This window comes from Rattus norvegicus, chromosome 18 (genome assembly GCF_021556685.1).
Source record: "Rattus norvegicus strain SHRSP/BbbUtx chromosome 18, alternate assembly SHRSP_T2T, whole genome shotgun sequence".
NCBI classification, from domain to species: Eukaryota; Metazoa; Chordata; class Mammalia; order Rodentia; family Muridae; genus Rattus; species Rattus norvegicus.
Window position 1 is genome coordinate 1,838,987 of NC_141551.1, and position 19,031 is coordinate 1,858,017.

The following is a 19,031-nucleotide window of genomic DNA, read 5'->3' on the forward strand; positions in this document are numbered from 1 at the left end:
TTGTAGGCCGTGGCAACAGCAGGGAGCTCAGCCTAGGCTGTAAGAGCAGCAAGGGCATCCTTGATCCTTGGCAGCAGATAACAGGTTGGTATGGGACCATCGCCATCGTAGTGTTAAGTGTCTGTCACTTTACAGGGGTCAGGAGAGGGGGTTGCCCATACCTTTTCCATGGTCTAATATGTCCAATAAGTTCTATAGATTCAAATATACTCATGTCCCCTGCCGTCTCAATTCACCCAGTAAACTTACAGGATGGCTCCCTTCCTACTTCTAGGAAGATACTGATCACTCAGTGCTGGATGGGTGACCCACAGATGGTGCAGTTTCTCAGTCCATGCAGGCTGATGAAACGGAGTAGAGAGCACTGTTTTATACACAGTGTGGAGCAGGCACTGATCTCAACAGCAGGAAGCCCACAGTCACTGAAGCAGAAAAGAGCCCTGCTTTTTGAGAAAAGTACTTTTACTCTGTTTAATAGGTGTCTGCATGTGTGTGTGTATGCCTGGGGGTGTATATTTAATAGGTGTCTGCATGTGTGTGTGTATGCCTGGGGGTGTATATTTAATAGGTGTCTGTGTGTGTGTGTGTATGCCTGGGGGTGTATATTTAATAGGTGTCTGCATGTGTGTGTGTATGCCTGGGGGTGTATATTTAATAGGTGTCTGCATGTGTGTGTGTATGCCTGGGGTTGTATATTTAATAGGTGTCTGCATGTGTGTGTGTATGCCTGGGGGTGTATATTTAATAGGTGTCTGCATGCGAGGTATGTGTCTGGGGTGTATATTTAATAGGTGTCTGCATGCGTGGTGTGTGTCTGGGGGTGTATATTTAATAGGTGTCTGCATGCGTGGTGTGTGTCTGGACTGTATGTGCACAAGGATGCAGTGCCCTCGGAGACCATAGGCATTGGATCCTCGGGAGAGGCAGGGCTTTGAGACCCACCTGACATGAGTGCTGAACTTAAACTTGGGGTCTCTGAAGAGAAGTATATGCTCTTAACTGCCGAGCCATCTCTCCAACCGAGAGAGGTTTAGTTTTAGCAACTGCAGTTAATGGTTAATCTGTCAGGTCTCTCATTGCTGAGATTGGAACTGCAAGTCTGGACAGCACCCATTTGAGCTCAGAGAGGGTCTTCAGCCAGGAGTCTTAGGAAGCTCATCCTCTACAGAAAAGATTACTTAAAGCTAACAGAATAAAGACAGTGAAGACCCAACTCCTCATCTGGAGCAGGTCTAACGTCTAGCCCCTCCTGTGGAGACATTCCTACCTTGGTTAAGGAAATGACTACAGACCAAGGAACTTCGAGGTGTAAGGCTCTTTCTCAGCCACCAGGGCAGCAAGAGTCTCTGAAAAAGACCCGACTGTGAAGCCTGTAAGTCCACTGCTATCTGAGAGAGGAGCCGAGAGAACACTTTAATAGAGAGGGACGACTTCCGAAAGAATGTGGGAGGGTCCAGAGAGGAGCACAAGGCAGCAAAGTACTAGGATCCCATGACGCAGCGAACCCTGCCCGGCTGGAGAAAGGTGTCATCCAGGGGGACAATTTGAGAAGGAAGCCAGGGCAAATGGACACAACTTCTAGCTGTTGTCTCCTACGGCCAACCCCACCCACAACCCAGGGCGAGGGAGCAGTGGGAGACTGAGGCAGAAAGAAAGTTCATCCCTGTGTCTGCAGTTCCAAAGGTTTTGTTGGGAGTGGTGGCTGCTTGGTTGGGTTTGGGGTTTTTTGTTTTGTTTTGGCTTTGGGGCAGGGGTTGTCAGTAGTTTTTACCACCTGACCTTGACGTCAGGAAGGGGTGGGAATAGGATGAGTTCCACTGCCATCTTCCAGGTTCCATCATGGAGAACGGAGTGAGTTCTTCTAGCACGGCTGGCAAACCCCAGCAGCAGCCTCTGACCCCCACCACCAGCGTTCGGCTGGATGAAGGGATCTCCACCGGTACTGCCGTGGCTGGGGAGATCCTGAAGCAGGAGTGTGACTCCTTGGGGCCTCCGATGGCCAGTAGCACCACTTCCAAGCCTTCTTCGTCCTCATCCTCGAGTGCCCAGGCTCTTTCGTGGTCAGGTCAGCCCCGGGGCCTGCACACAGCCCTGCCCCCCGTGGTGATCTTATCCAAAGCCGCATATAGCCTGCTGGGATCCCAGAAGGGCAGCAAGCTCCCCTCCTCTTCCTTGCTGCCCCACGCTGATGTGGCCTGGGTGAGCTCCCTGCGGCCAGGCCTGCACAAGGACATGAGCAGCGAGGAGCAGTCCCTTTATTACCGCCAGTGGACCTCGGCCCGGCAGCACCACGCTGACTATAGCAATCAACCAGACCCCATCTCAGGCGTCCGAACCTTGCACCCGAGGCGGCTGCTGCTCACTGGCCCTCCACAGGTAGGGATAGAACAGGGCGGACACTGTCTTGGTTGTCGGGAGACATTTTGTGGGGTGGCAGGGGTGGCAGAATACCTCTTCAGACCTCAGCTGAAGAGCCAAAGTGTGAAAGAAATGTCTTTTCTTTTTCCTTCCTCCACCACTCCTCAACTGAAAACATCTCCATCAGGTGGGAAAGACGGGCTCCTATTTACAGTTCCTTAGGATCCTTTTCCGAATGCTCATCCGGCTGCTGGAGGTGGACGTGTACGATGAGGAAGAGATAAACACAGGTGAGGCTTGACAGCATGGCCAAGGCACGAGACCCAAGAGCCAGGGATGCTTCACCCTTTGGGTGTCTAAGGCACCTAAGCTGCTAAGCTATCATGAGGCTGAAGAGAAGGTGCCCAGCAAGTAATTCCAAGTGAACCGTGGCTCTCAGTTTCTGGGGGCCTCTCCAGTGTGCAGCAAGCTGTTTCATACAGCTTTGGGAGGTAGGTTCATTGCCTAGGCAGGTAAACCCTATGATTCTTGCCAGCTCTACCCTGTGCTCCCTGGCATCATGACCTTTGCTTTTACCCAAGATGTGGCTACAGAAGTCATGTGACCTCCCCCAGGTCTGCCCAGGTATTCTCTGTCACTTCCCATCCCCCTTAGACTGCAAATAAAATGCCAACTGCAACTGAAAGTTAATTCTGGGCAAAAACCAAATGCCATTTATGTTAAAAAGATAATAGCTGTACTCTAATCTAGGTCTTTTTCCCAATGCAGTTCATGCTACATTGGAAAATTATTACATGTAATTGTGTGCATGTGTGTATGAAAGGGGTACGTGGATAGACAGCTTTGGAGTGTCCTTTTCTCTTTCCACCACATGGTTCCACTACTCAGGTCATTGAGCTGGCTGCAGAGCGCCTGGACCTACGGGGCTAGCTTCATTTTGAACTTAGACATTAGTAATGAATATCATCCATTATACATATACTCTATGTCTACCACTATCTTAGCACCTTGACTCTCCGTCCCTAATGTCTTCGAGACCTACCAGAATCTAGTACTTTGAGGGGTTTTGTCCCTAGAGGATTGATTACTAAGGGAGGGGTCAAGGATTCAAGCTCTGGAAATGCCCAAAGGCTGGTACCTGGGTAAAGATTTTGTCTTCACTGCTCTTGGGATCCTGTGAGAAGGACGGGAGGGAATGAGTGTGTACTGGCGTGTAGAGCACTCAGGTAGTTCTGATGTACCGCATACACTGGGACTGTGTTCACCGCATCCTAAAACTCCAGACAGCTTCAGGCCCAGTGTCCAGGTAGTAATCCCAGCTAAGGCAGGAGGGGGACACTATCAAGGCTTGCCTGGGCACAGATTCCAAGCCGAACCTGGTCAATCTAGTGAAAACTTGCATTAGTCGGGTTCTCTAGAAGTACAGAACCGATAGAGTAAATCTGTTTATATTAAAATGGGATGGATTAGAGTGGCTTACAGGCTGCGGTCTGCTCAGTGCAACAATGGCCCTCTCCCAATAGAAAGGCCAAGAATTTGACAGTTGTTCAGTCGACTAGTCTGGATATCTCTGCTGGCCTTTGGTCTACATTGGAATAAAAAAAAAAAAAAAAAGTAGGCAGTGATGCCTCAGCAGCAGGGTGGAAGGGCTTGCGAGCAGGAGTGGGGGCCAGCAAGTATTCCCTCTTCTATGTCCTTTGATGTACACCGCCATCTGCTGTGGCCCAGATTTGAAGTGGGTCTTCTGACTTCAAACGATCCAGTCAAGAAAATCCTTCACAGGTATGCCCAGCGACATGCGTTTTAGTTGATTTCAGATGTGGTCAAATTGACTAGCCATCCTTGTCTCCAACTTTTATAGAAAGTCTGGCGCCATGGCTCAGTGGTGAGCACCTGACTGGGATGTGTGCTGTGTTCAGCCCTCACTACTGAGAAACAATAGTCAAATTATCCAGGACATCAGTGCCTGAAGACCCCATAGCTAAGGCTGAGAATTTTGATCATCCGTACTAGTATGTTCTCAAGGAGAACTGGCAGAGTCAGGATCCAACGGCATACAAGTCTGTGAACTGGAGACATAGAAACTAATTCAGGGCTAGCAAGGGAAAACCCTCTTCCCGTGAAGTCTGAAGGAATCATCTTGGTTCCTTCTACTCTGGGATATGAGAGCTCCTTTCTTAGAAATGCCTCCGTGGGCTTTGTGCTTCAGGATGGTGGTGATGCAAGTATTCACTTAAACAGGTAAATATACCTGTTCAGTGTGGTGGTAGGAGGGAAGGAGGTGGGCCCACCTGTCCTGTGCCCTGCCCTGCCCTAGATCACACTGACAGCAGCGAACTGAGCCAGTCAGAGGGAGAGCCCTGGCCTGACATCGAGACCTTCAGCAAAATGACTTTCGACGTCAGTGTACACGATCCCAAGTACAGTCTGATGAGCCCAGTCTACAGCGAGAAGCTGGCGGGGGTCAAACAAGGTCAGTATGTGCAGAGTCAGGCTTGGCTCTGTGGAGGTCAAAGGAACTCTAAATCAGGACTTGAGGTGGGCCAAGGAGACAATCCACTCCTTTGAGAAGAGCATAATTCTGTTTTTTCACTCTTACACATGAACACACTCACACATACATCTTGATTTTTTTTTCTTTCTTTTTTCGGAGCTGGGGACCGAACCCAGGGCCTTGCGGTTGCTAGGCAAGCGCTCTACCTCTGAGCCAAATCCCCAACCCCATACATCTTGATTTTTAAACTTGCTTGTCAGGTCTCAAATGATATAGTCCTTTGAAAAGTCCTAACGAGAAATGAGCATTTCTTTCTAAGCTTCATGTGTGTCATGGCAATAACCGCTTCTCATCCCTTTATACACAGAAGTAATAAAGGAGTACAAAGCTGAGCAGCCCCGGAAACGGGAAACCATGTCTATGATGCTGACCAAGTATGCGGCCTACAATACCTTCCACCACTGTGAACAGTGCCACCAGTACATGGACTTCACTCCCAACTCCCAGGTGCAGCCTCTGCCCTCCCCTCCTAGTTCCGTTGCCCGTGTGGACCCTGTCTGTGAGGTGGAGAGGGTAGGGTGAAACCTGAGACTCCTGGCTTCAGGTCCCAGAAAAACTCTGTCACTCAGCATTTGTCTCATCCCCCATTTTCCTCCTTGTACAGGAGCTCACTGTTCAGGCTGGCCTCGAACTCACAATCCTCCAGCACACTGAGTGGAATTACAGGCATGCCTGCCATGCCTGGTTTTATTTTCTCCTATTTTGGGCTAGGTATCTGTATATCCCAGGGCCCTGCAAATGAGAATTCATATTCCAGCACTCCCAGCCCCTTAGGCATCTTTTTGCCTAGTGTATCTTTATGCACAGGAGGAGGAAACAGTTCCATGTGATTTCCCCATCTCCCCATTTCTCTCCTGGACTTTATGTCTTGGCACTGAGCAACTGAGACCCTGTTGCTTCGAGGCTGGTTCCCCAAACCTGCTTCTCAGAACCATGACCACCATCCCCAGCCCCTTAAAAGCATATTCTGAAACTGAATAGACACTACAAAGAATACAAGTTAACTGTTAACCTGTTGTATCTGTTTGTTTCTTAGTGGGTTACTAGTCTGCTGATGATTTTTTTTGAACTGTGTATGCATGTGCATGCATGCATGTGTACAGGTGTGTATGTAGGAGCTGCTGGTTCCCTCACTACACCATTGTGGGCTGTGGAGCTCAAACCCAGAATTGGCAGGCTTGGTTGCAAGCCCTTTCCCTGATGAGCCACCCTACTGGCCCTGGTCACAATTCTTTGTAGGATATAGAAGACACATGTGCCTTGGCCTATAAATTATAGGTGTTTAGAAATTTTCTGCATGAACCCTCTTGACATTTCTGTGTGATTACAATACAAATAATATGTCTCCACATTTGTGATGTAGAACAAACTAGAATTTGAGGGGGAAACTGTTAATTTTTCTGAAATATAATATTGAGGTTAAAACTATTAGGAAACTTACCTGGATTTTAAGTGCTAATGAAATTTTATCATCTTTCCATTAAACCAATTATTGGCTTCACTGTACAGCCCATAAGACCCATTTTAAAATTATTCATAGAGATGGGTTCTTGAGCTTGTGAACTCCCCACAACTTTATAGACAAGTTGGAGTCTTGACTTTCATGAGTCACGTGGTCTTTCCATGATGTCAGAGTTCTGCACTAAATGTTGGAATCCCTTCATCCTCCACTGTAAGAAAGATGGTGCCTCAGACACATCTAACTCTAGCCCTATCTAAGAGCTGGTACTTAAGTGTTCAGTCTGACTCACAGCAGAACTGTGCTGTGACTGGTGTTTGGAGAAGGTATATAGCGGGGCAACCCATGGAGATGTTTGTTGTTAAGACTGGGCATTTGTCCTAAGGGTATGTGGAATATACGCAGTGCCAATGAGACTTACCCTTGGAAAGTCTTTACTGGGGCTGCACAGTTGACTCCTGCACCAGGGACAGCTAGTAGATGAAAAAGCCTTTTACATGTTGCTCCTCACAGCCAAAATGTCTAGGGGCACTTATTCATGACAGTTACTTGTGTCAAAAATCTCAAAGAATGGCCTGGAAGTTTGAAAACCATATACTGACCTTCCCTTTCTTTCTTCTTTGCAAATCTAGATGTCAGATTCCACCCTTCATGCATTCACATTTTCCTCTTCTATGCTGGGAGAAGAAGTCCAACTCTATTTCATCATCCCCAAGTCCAAAGAGAGTCATTTTGTCTTCAGCAAGCAGGGCAGGCATCTGGAGAGCATGCGGCTGCCCCTGGTTTCTGACAAGGTGGGCCAGGGTGGGCGTGAGGGCTTTGGGCCCTGGTAGAGGTTCTCTGAGCTGCCAGCATCTAAGGGTCTACTTTACTGTTCTGGTTGCATTTTTTTTCCTTTCCACAGAATCTAAATGCAGTCAAGAGTCCCATTTTCACTCCTTCCAGTGGTCGCCACGAGCATGGACTCCTAAACCTTTTCCACGCCATGGAGGGCATCAGCCACCTTCACCTCCTGGTGGTCAAGGAATATGAGATGCCACTATACCGAAAGTACTGGCCCAACCACATCATGCTGGTGCTTCCTGGCATGTTCAATAATGCAGGCGTGGGTAAGAGTGCCTTTGGGGTGGGAGAAGGGCTGAGAAGGCAAACTGAACTCCATTCTCTTGGTGTGTCTTCCAAAGGTTGCCTTTGGAAACTGCCCTGCCCTGTGAGCAGAGGTCTTAACTCTGAGTTCCCCTCTCCTGTTCTGTAATTTACAGCCCCTAACATGTTTTGCTCAGTTCTTCAGAATGTTTAACTTCTGAAGACTAGTAAGAAGTAAATCACTGAAATATTGAACAGCCTGAGAAGGGCTGGGGTGTCTTCTTAGTGTAGACTCCCAGTATTTCTGGACAGGACATTCTAGGGCCAAAATGTACCCAGAGGAAGAGCCACATCCTTAGCACGGGAAGTGATGATTTAAAGGGTCCTCCACTGTGTCTCCTGCCAGGGGCACAGGGTAAGTTCTAGTCTTGTCAAAACATCTACCTGTGACACAGTGCAAAGTGTCAGGCAGGCTCAACCCTGCCTTTTCACAGGATAAAGAACATCAAGATGCTCTCCCCAAGAGTAGCATCACCCGTTGAATGTGGGCACAAGGGGTATCTAGATTATCTTTGTTTCCCATCACAGGAAACCACGAACTGAACCGGTGTTTCAGAGCTGTACCCTTCTGGGCACTTCTTTTGCTGTAGTGTTTAAGCTTTCCTCATTTGTTTCTGCCGGCGTCTGAGGTGGTACTTAACTATGATTTTAACTTGCACTTAGGTAATGATTTGTGAGTGTAATCTTCTTCTCACATCAGCACTGGGCACTGAAGTCCAGGCCTCTCAGATGCTTTAAGTGATTTCCTGCCTTAGTCATCCAAGTAGTTAATACTGCACGTGTCACAAAGCATGACTGCTGAGCTGTCCCATGTTTTTAGGTTGTGTCTTCTTTACAAAAATGTCTTCCAAAGTCCTCTACTCATTTCTTCAACTGGATCACTTTGTTAATCTACAGAGGTCTTTTATATTTCAATGTTAACTCAGCAGATGTCATTTTATATCTTTGCCCATTCCCATATTAATAATGTCTTCATGCCCTGAAGCTCTAAGTTTTTCTTTTTTTTTAAAGATTTATTTATTTATTTTTTATATGTGAGTACACTGTAGCTGTCTTCAGACACACCAGATCTCATTATAGATGGTTTTGAGCCACCATGTGGTTGCTGGGAATTGAACTCACGACCTCTGGAAGAACAGTCGGAGCTCTTAACCACTGAGCCATTTCTCCAGCCCAAGCTCTAAGTTTTGATGGCATCCCATATGTCTATTTCCCTTGTTGTATGTTGTCCACACACACAGACTGCTGCCAGTCTCTCTGGCGTTGCTCCATACGTTGTCTCCTTCTAAATGCTGTATAAGGCTGGCTTTTACTTCATCAACTGAAGCATTTTTAACTCATTTCTCATGCAATAAGGACACAACTTCATTTTTCATGTGGCTATCTGACGTTCTAACATTGTTGTTCAAAAGAGATCTCCATTGAGTGGGATGATCACTCCTGACATAGATGAGATGGTTTATTTCAGGACGCTGTATCTGTCTTTATGTCACTAGCACATGACTTTAAGTTTTGACAGGAAGAAGTATAAAACCTGCAATGTTAAAAAGGTTAGACATATTTGCATAGTTGGAAGGGCTATGATAATGTACGTGACATATAAGAATCAAGAGTATTTGCACTTCCTTTAGCAATCACTTTTATGTGTTGGGAGCTTTGTATTCTCAGAGTCATTTTGAAATGTATTGTGTGCTGTTTTAAACCAAGGTAATCCATTGTTTCATAGGAAACCAACTCTTCCTGCTTAGTGCTCTTCACTGGACTGCTTTGCATCCCTTCGGCCTGCACCTCCCCGCCTTTACTGACTGTCCTCCACTAAGTTTTTCTTTCTGGCTAGATTCACTTATACAAAGACTTCCCATTTCATCCATGTTTCTGCAAGTGTACAGAGACAATATGCCTTATTTTGTTGTTGGCTTTTAGTTTTGTTTTGTTTTTCAAAAAAGCAACTTGCTCTGTAGACCAGTCTGTCCTTGAACTCAGAAATTCACCTTCCTCTGCTCCCAAGAGTTGAGATTAAAGCGTGTGTCACTACTACTCTAGCTTCCTTTTTTAAAAATTTGTTTTTATTTCATGTGCATTTATTTCACCTGCCTTTATGTCTGTGTGAGGGTGTTGCATCGTCTCAAACTGCAGCTATAGATGACAACTGTGAGCTGACTTGTGGGTGCTGAGAATTGAACCTGGGTCCTCAGAAAGAAGAACTAGTGCTCTTAACCATCTCTGCAGCCATTTTTTTTGTTGTTGTTGTTGTTCAATCTTGCACTTGAAGTACTTGATATCTTTAGCCTCAGATTATTTGCCTCAGTCCTATAAAAAAGTCTATATGCTGTTCACTATTTTCAAGATTAAATTCTTAAAACTAGTTACAATGACATTTTAATAGGAAGTTTATACAAATGCTTTTCAACATCACAATATTGTAGCCAATATGGCATCATAATATGGCATCAGTCCCCAGTTTTCGGAAGCTCTGAAGAAACACATCCAGATAGGCAGACTAATTGTCAGACTTAGAGTCCATTCTTTTTATGGCCAAAACGATTCTGTGTTCTCATATTGTCTTTGTGGGAATTTAGGTTGATCCCATTATTGAAGATGTGAATAGACATGAGACTACAAGTGTCTCTTCAGTGTAATGGCTATCTTTCTCTTGGAAGTACACCAGCCAGTGGACTTGCTGGATCAAATGGTGCTTCCAGTTTCAGTTGCTCTAGGACTTTGCACATTTTCTATAATAGCTGCTCACAGCTGCTCCATCCACAGGAAATCCCTCCCTCTGCACCTGTCAGCATCCGTCAGTCATTTCAACAATACACTTTAGAGACAGCCATTCTGAGGTGAGATGATATCACTACAGCTTTGAGTGCCTTCCTTGATGGTTGGTGATACTGAGCATTTATGGGTGTGGGCTATTTGGAGTGGTCTTGCTAGGTGGCCATGATCAACCTTGAATTGGTGATTCTCCTGTCTAAACTTCTCAAGTGCTAAGAGCAAAGTTATGCAGTCTTTCACTTTCTAACTGAATTATTTGCTACTCAGTTTTTTGAGTTCCCTATATATTAATCCCTTGTTATATCAGTAGTTTGCAAGAATTTTTCCCCCTCTGTGTGCTGTCCTTTATTTTTGTAGGTTGTCTCAATCCTGCTGATTTGGCTTCAAAAGCTTATATCTTACTTTGATATAACCCAATTTATCTATTTTCACCCTTTGAGCTGCTATTTGAAAAACAAAATCATTGCCTACATCAGTAAAATCTCCACTTCAGTTGCAATTTGAGGTGCCCTCAGATTCCATTAAGAATTTTTTCTGCTCTATGAAAACATTTTGGTAAATGCTTTAAATTGTTGATCTTTAGGAAACATTTTATCTACAAAACAACCTTTCTCACTGTACTGTCTTTTGCCTTCTTGGCTAAAGTATATTCCTAAGTATTTCACTCTTTTTCATGCTATAAAAAAACTAACTTCCTTAGACTGTTCCTTTTATATTGCTGAATTATCTTATTAGTTCTAAGTTTTCTGTACATTTTCTCCACATATGATATATGGTCAGGGAACATAATCTTACTATTTCCTAATTCAGTTCACTTTCCTTGCCTTGCCTAATTGTTCTGGCTAGGACTTCTAGTACTCTTAATTGGACATAGCATCTTTTTCTGGTTCCTGATCATAGGTGGAAAACCTTTGGTCTTTCAGAACTGACTGCCCATGTTAGCTGCCATTTTTTCCTATGTGATCCATACTATGTTGAAAATGCAAAGTATTCCTCAGACTCTTGAGAGGTAGATGTTCCTAAATTCTAGTATTACCTTGATTTAATCCTACTGTTTGACGTTCCTCCATACATTAACTAGCCCTTTTCATTGTAATCTACATTTTGTTTCATTAGGTTTCATTTAAAAATTTTAGCTAATTCATCTTGTCATTAACATCCCTTAAGTACTTGCCATACAGTAGGCCTGACCACATACAACTCTGCCATCACTCCTTAGAGGTAAGGAAACCAAAGCCCAATGGGATTAACTCATTCCCAGGCAGCTGGTCTCTGGTCTGTTCTCCTGCTCTGTACCATACATCTGCTGTACCCTAGCTTTGCAACGTGCAGATTAGAGTGGGTACCTGTTTCTTGAAGCTTCACAGGTTGTCGCCACTCTCCGTGGCCCTGGCTTACTGTGAGGCAAGAGCAAGCTACTTGCCGTGTTCTAAGACACTAGTCACCATTCATCTGCCATCGGAGGTGTCCTCTGTCATATCTGGGAAGTGGAATTCTTGAAGTATATTCCTCAGAGTACAAGTCATACACCATCAGATGTGTTTCTGGCCTTTGCTAACTATTTAAGTGAATCTCTAGTAATGGGTTCCAGGAATCTATATTTTAAAGTGCATTTCTCAGGGACGTTTTTTGGAGAGTTTTTAAAAGTTGTGTGTCTGTGCACAAGTGCAGGTACCCATGGAAGCTAAAAGCATCCGATTCTCCCTAGAGCTGCCTGACATGGGTGCTGGAAACCAACTAGCGTCCTCTGCATCCTCTCTCCAGCGCCCCCGTCTCTGTGCACAGGATGTCAGTGGTGATTATGTGACCAGTCTGAGTGGAGAATGGAAAGGTGTGGTTGTACTGCCTTGCAGGTGCTGCTAGGTTCCTCATTAAGGAGCTGTCATATCACAACCTAGAACTAGAAAGGAACCGCCTGGAGGAGCTGGGAGTCAAACGACAGTGTGTCTGGCCTTTCATTGTTGTGATGGATGACTCCTGCGTCCTGTGGAATATTCACAGTGTTCAGGAGCAAACCAGGTAGGGATACTTCCAAGAAGTTGTGTAGGGGACGGGGAGGCTTGTGACACAATGACCTCGACAAGGTATTTTTAGCAGTAGTTACACTTGGAAGTAAATAAAAGATAGTTTTCCTGAGCAAAGTAGGTCATGCAACTACTTGCATTAGCTCACTGATCACTAAGTTCTTGGGCCATTTCCACATCCGGTATTGCTTAGCTGCAAAATCTGCTCTGGGCCAGGTATAGTGGTATATATTAGTCCCAGCACTTAGGAAGACAAAGGCAGGATGACCTCTTTGAGTTTGAGACCAGCCTGGTTTACATAGCAAGTTCTAGGTCAGCCAACAGCCAGCATATATAGTAAGACTATTACAACCCCCCCTGCCCCATGAAAAAACAAGACTGTTCTGATACTGTGACTCATTTATACAGGTCCTGACATGTAAGACCCAGCTCTGCTTGACTACTGAGGTGAAGAGAGGAAGTTATGTCACCTTTAAGCTGTCAGTGGTTTTCCTCAAGCAGTGGTGACTTTCTAGGGTTCCTTACAGATGCTAGGGAGTTTAGTCAAGAGAATGCTAAATAGTAAAAAGTCTGTTAAGTCTGCCCCCACACCTAGCATGACCTAGACCCTTGATACTGCTATGCAAAAATAGAAAACACAGGTTAGCCATCTGATTACTTAACAAGAATTCAAGTAGAAACAAAATCTGTTAAATCAATACTAGCCAATGTGTAGACCTGTGAACTGCTAAAATTTAACAGTATCCTTAACGAAACACTGATTTCCCGTCATTTCTTTTGTGGGCTTGAAATTAATGAAGTGTGCATAGCGTTCTTTATTATATGTAATTATCAGAACTGGATGTTTCTGTACTTTTAACCCCTGGTCATGTCTTTGGCAACTCAAGTTCATTATTCACTTTGAAACATAACCTTTTTTTGCCATAAAGGTGGTAAGATCCACCACTAAAGGCCAGCTTCTCTGACTTAGTCATGACAGGTGGTATGACTGGACTTAATGTAAATTGTCTTGTTACATACTTTGCAGGATTTAATATATATATATATACTAAGATATAGTTGGTTCCTCATAAACTAACTTTACATTTTGTAGCCAGCCTACAGAAGCAGGAATCTCCAGTAAGAATGTGTCCTTGAAGAGTGTCTTGCAGCACATTGAAGCCACACCAAAAATTATCCACTACGCAATCCTGGGTATACAGAAATGGAACAGCAAGCTGACTTCACAGAACCTAAAGGCCCCATTCTCAAGATGCCATGTGCATGACTTCATTCTCCTCAATATAGACCTCACTCAGAATGTCCAATATGACTTCAACAGGTAGGTCAGGCTCATGGATGCAAGTCATGCAGGCATCCACCAGAGGGTGCTGCCCACTTCAATCTCTACATTGTTTTTATTTTGCCCTGGACAATAAACCCCTTCTAGCTCACTCAGTGCTGGCCCAGAACTCCTTATGTGGTCCAGGTTGGCCTCACATCCATCTGTGATCCTACTGAGTGCTGGGACTGCAGGCGTCTGCCCCCACACCTAGCATGACCTAGACCCTTGATACTGCTATGCAAAAATAGAAAACACAGGTTAGCCATCTGATTACTTAACAAGAATTCAAGTAGAAACAAAATCTGTTAAATCAATACTAGCCAATGTGTAGACCTGTGAACGTCCAATATTAACGCTGTATTCATCCTCAGAACACAGAAGGAAAATACACTCTCCAGTGTTATAAGACCCACAGGTCTTCCTATGAGGAGAAGGCAGAAGTCGGGACCCTAAAATCATACTGCATTCCTGAGAAATCTGAAATGGCCAAGGAATGGTATTAGAGACCACAAAGTCACTCTTAATATCCAACTTCAACCTGTAGCTATTAGAATACCATTGCTTCATCCAGTATGTAACCAGAATTTTAGAACTACAGGACCTCTGGCTTTCCTGCTGGAACACAGGATGTATAGCCCTGTTTCTGATAGGAGGAACCTAAAACCCTGTGGCACAGCAGACAAAATTCTCTCCTCCTCCCTTTGAAGCTTATAGTGCTCACATCAGCAGAGTGAGGCCAACTGCCTGAGGACAAGTCCCATGTTTTGGGCCCTCCTCTCATTTCTGTCACTCATTTCTCTGTGTACTTGGGTGGACAGTCAAAGAAACCTATCATTGTGGTTATGATTTAGGTATTTCTGCGAAGATGTTGACTTTAACCTGAGAACAAACAGTAGTGGCCTTCTCATCTGCCGCTTTAATAACTTCAGTCTCATGAAGAAACACGTTCAGGTTGGAGGGCAAAGGGACTTTATCATTAAACCAAAGCTCATGGTAAGTCTTCAAAGTTTGATGCTACTGTTGAAAAGAAACACAAATGCTTTCTTATAAATAGCTTTGCCACCAAAGTACTTTCTGCCTGATTGGACAGGGAAGTAACCCTAGGGGGTCCTAGTGTTACCTATGCAGCTTCATTTCTGTGAGCGAGGGCTCAGCCAGAGCAAAAGTTTCCTTGGCAATTCAACAAACTCGTTCCAGAGTTAAGCCTCAAGGATTACAAAGCAAGCTTGCTTGATATTTACTTACTTATTATTGGGTTTTATTTTGTTTTGAGACAGGTCTCTCTACATAGCTGTCCTGAAACTTACTATGTAGTCCAGGCTGGCCTCCAACTCAGAGACCTACCTGTCTCTGCCTCCCAAGCGTTGGGACTAAAGGCGTGCATCTAATTGCAAAGCTTTACTTTCAAGACAGAAGTCTTTATATTGTGATAACTCTTATGTAACACAGGAGAAAGTACAAATAAAAATACTTGTCTGGCCATTAGCTTGTCTTTTACAGAAAATATTACAGCTCAAAGTTTGAAAAAAGAGTACTGTCTATACCCTCCCAGAGAGTCTTACCACTAGCTGATCACTACAGCTTGGCAAATACTTAGCTGGAGCTGAGAAACACCCAAACACTATAAAGTATTCATTAAATACAGAAATATTCCAGAAATTCTTGCTATAACTTAAAGAGCATTATACTATTCCTAAAGTGGAAGAATGGAGAAATACAGAACAAAATGAGACTTTTGAACCCATCAGGCAACCGCTATTATTACAGCAATCCCTCTTTGTTGCTAGTGTTTGTAAGATACACTTTATGTTGTATGTACCTACTGCACACATGTATGCATGTACAGGTGCCTGGTACCTTTGGAGGCCAGAAGACAGTGCTGGATCCCCTGGATATGGAGTTATGATGGTTATGAGCTACCATGTGGTTGCAGGGAACCTTGATCTCTGTAAGAACAGCTAATGCTCTTAACCACTGAGCCTGCTCTCCAGCCCATGGCAACCCTCCTTTTTCTGGAGCTTACCATTTATCAGCCATGGCCTGAAAATACTGTGCCTAATTTAGAGATCATAGTGTTTGTGTCTATAAACATTTGTGTAGGGTTCAGTGCTATAAAATTTCAGGTATTCTTTGGGGATAATGTATACGGAAGTGAATAGGATACAATCCATTGTGATCTTAAGACATTTCATTCACTGACAGGCACATTTCCCGTGATTGTCTGATTTCAGGTTTCAGAGAACTTAGCTCCCATCTTGCCTCTTCAGTATGTCTGTGCTCCTGACAGTGAACACACACTACTGGCAGCCCCTGCACAGTTCCTCCTGGAGAAGTTCCTTCAACATGCCTCATATAAACTCTTCCCTAAAGCCATCCATAACTTCAAGAGTCCTGTGCTGGCCATTGACTGCTACCTTAACATTGGACAGGAGGTAAAGGCGGGACTGTCTAATTCTGGAGGCCATATCCATCCATCTCCTTTTCAGTCCCATTGAAAATTTAAGATGGTTCTAAGACAGCCAATAACAGTATGATCCAAAGGGTCCCACAGGAACAGAACTAGCCAGTGACATGGTTCCCTCTGGTGTCAATGGCTCTGAAGAGCCTGCCTTGATGACTTGGACAGAAGCAGCCATTTGCTCTGGTTGTTGGCACTGATCAGACCATGTTGTGATGATGTGAATTTAGATCCTGTTCTTGACAGGCACACAGTCTCTTAGCATATGTCAGAGCTCAATGATTACTTAAGTAAATACAAGCCCCTGTGAGACCTTCAGAGCTGCCGTCTCTACTTTTCCATTCTTCAAGTTCGCCCCTAGTTTTGGTCTAGTATTTTAATTGCCACTTGCACGTCTAGCTTTCTGCAACTAAGTTTTTTTCTTGGATTATCTGGAGAGTACATTTTATTATCTTCAGTAATGTAATATACCCTTATAGTAAATCTTTAAAAACAAAAAATCTATGTTAAGTTTGCAATATGAAATGGCTCAGTGGGTACAGGCTCTTGCTGTCGATCCTGACAAATAAGGTCACTTCTTGGAACCCAGATAGTGTCAAGGATGAACCCTGCAAGTTGTCCTCAGAATTCTACATGTGCATCATGGCATATACATGACCAAAATTAAGAAAACAACAAAATAAAACAAACCACCCATAAGCTGAACAAGACATTTTCCTGACCTTGATTTTTAGGCCATTTTCTTGGCACATACTGACCAACACACCTTTGTCCACACAAACTCTTTTAAGTCCTAGTGCACTTAATTTGGGACACTAAATTTATCTTAATGTTAACTCATGCTGTGGTTAGGCCATTAATTTTGTAAATAGAAACATTAAACCCATATGAGGGATAAGCATGAAGTTACAGGTCTGTAATCCCAGCATTCCAGAAGCTAGCCTGAGTTAGACTGAATCCTGACTTAAAACACAAGAACCAACCATGTGTCCATAGAGTCTCAGTATCAACTGCAGCTAACATTTGCCAAGTACTGCATATTAACAATTCAAAACTACTTCAATCCATAATGTTTTTAAACCTATGTAGATGAGGAACTGTACAGTGTCAGACGACTACTGACTGAAGAAACCAGGGTTTGAATTCAAGACCCATTTAAGTGGCTCCATTGTTCTCTGGACTATTCTGCTGCTCTCTATAATTTTTGTGGTTTCTAGACATGGAAGCCTACAAATTAACTCATGCTGTTTTAAGCTTCTTTCAAAGTGAAACATTTACTCTTTCCTAAGCATAATTTTTCTTATCTGCATGTATACCATATATATGCCTGGTACCCATGGAGGCCAGAAAAGGATGTCAGATCCCTTGGGACTAAAGTCACAGGTGATTGTGAGTTGCCATGTGGATGCTGGGAAACAAATCTGGATTTGGAAATTGTGAAGAAAAAAAAAAAAAAACAGCCAGTGCTCTAAACCACTGAGCCATCTCTAACCCAAAATGTAGGATTTTAAAGACACACACATATTTTTCTTTATATTTGTTGATTTCCTATAGTAAATTAATGAAATATTAAAAATATGGAAAATCACTAGGCAGTGGTGGCCCATGCCTTTAATTCCAATACTTGGGAGGCAGAGGCAGATAGATCTCTGTGAGTTCAAGGCCAGCCTGGTCTACAGAGCCAATTCTAGGAGAGTCAGGGCTATAAAAAGAAAACTCTGTCTAGAGAGAGAGAGAGTGAGATTTGAATACTGAATAGTAAATAAAAAGCTTGAATAACCAACTCACCCAATAGTGAGAAAGATTTGGCTCCTTGACCTTGCATCCCAAACTGAAGAACATTCCTTACCAAAAGTATAACCCCTTTATTTGCTTTTTGAAATGTCTTTGTTTTTTCTGCTTACTACTTTCAGGTAGCCATATGCTATGTCAGTTCCAGACCCCACTCCAGCAACGTCAATTGTGAAGGGGTATTTTTCAGTGGACTCCTCTTGTACCTCTGTGACTCTTTTGTAGGTGCTGATCTTCTCAAGAAATTCAAGTTTCTAAAAGGTAAGTCACTTAAGTGTCTTGAATGTAAATGCTATTCTAACACACACACACATGTATACACAAATAATCAAGAATTGAATACCACACAAGCAAGCAATGTTTTGGCTAGCAATTAGGACTACTAATGTTATTGGGGAAGACCATGCTGTTATCGTAAAACTAAATTAAGTGCAGGGGAATAATAAGATCTATGGCTTTAAAAGACAATTTCTATGTGTGGGTATGTGTACAAGTGCCTGCAGAGGCCAGGGTGTCAGACATCTTGGAACTTAAGGTTGTAAGTCATCCGATATGGGTGCTGGAAATTGAACTTGGGTTCTCTCCAGGAGGCACTGAGCCATCTCTCCAGCCTGTGAGTTCTTAAACAGGTGTTTACCGTTATTTATTCTAGAAACATATATTTCTGATACCTAGTTAAGGCAGAAGCTAGGATGATATGCATGTTTATAAGCAGTATATACAATCTAAAATCATTTGATTGGACCAGAAATCAACTGCAGAAAAATTATATAATTGCACTCCTCAACACTCTGTTATGAGTCTGACACAGAAATTAAAGTTGTCTTAATAAGTATGCATCATAAAAATGTACACCTTACCTAAGAATAATCTACAAAACCAGCATCACAAATAATCCTGAAAAGTGACACTCTGAACAACATTGTATGTACAATTAAAATGAAGTTTACATTGTATATATAGAGCAGAGTGGTTCTCAAGTAGAAGGGGACATGTCTCAAGAGGTTTTTGTTTGTCACTACTCTATGTGTATGGGGAAGGGGGTGTATTTAGCACACAGTGGGCAGGAAGCTAGGGATACTGCTAAATATTCCACAAGACACAGAAGAGCACCCAACACACAGCAAAGTGCTAAGGTTGAG

General features: G+C 43.6%; 1 protein-coding gene across 3 annotated transcripts in view; it reads left to right on the forward strand.

The window, feature by feature from the left end:
* Window positions 1–19,031, forward strand: part of Greb1l (GREB1 like retinoic acid receptor coactivator) — a 236,711-nt gene that overhangs the window by 214,040 nt on the left and 3,640 nt on the right. For all 3 annotated transcript variants that reach the window (XM_087593268.1, NM_001432470.1, XM_087593267.1), the window contains 11 exon segments: window positions 1,832–2,376; window positions 2,546–2,648; window positions 4,676–4,831; window positions 5,220–5,359; window positions 7,004–7,165; window positions 7,276–7,480; window positions 12,146–12,311; window positions 13,410–13,637; window positions 14,492–14,633; window positions 15,872–16,072; window positions 18,012–18,150. In XM_087593268.1, coding sequence (XP_087449394.1) covers window positions 1,832–2,376; window positions 2,546–2,648; window positions 4,676–4,831; window positions 5,220–5,359; window positions 7,004–7,165; window positions 7,276–7,480; window positions 12,146–12,311; window positions 13,410–13,637; window positions 14,492–14,633; window positions 15,872–16,072; window positions 18,012–18,150 — 2,187 coding nt within the window.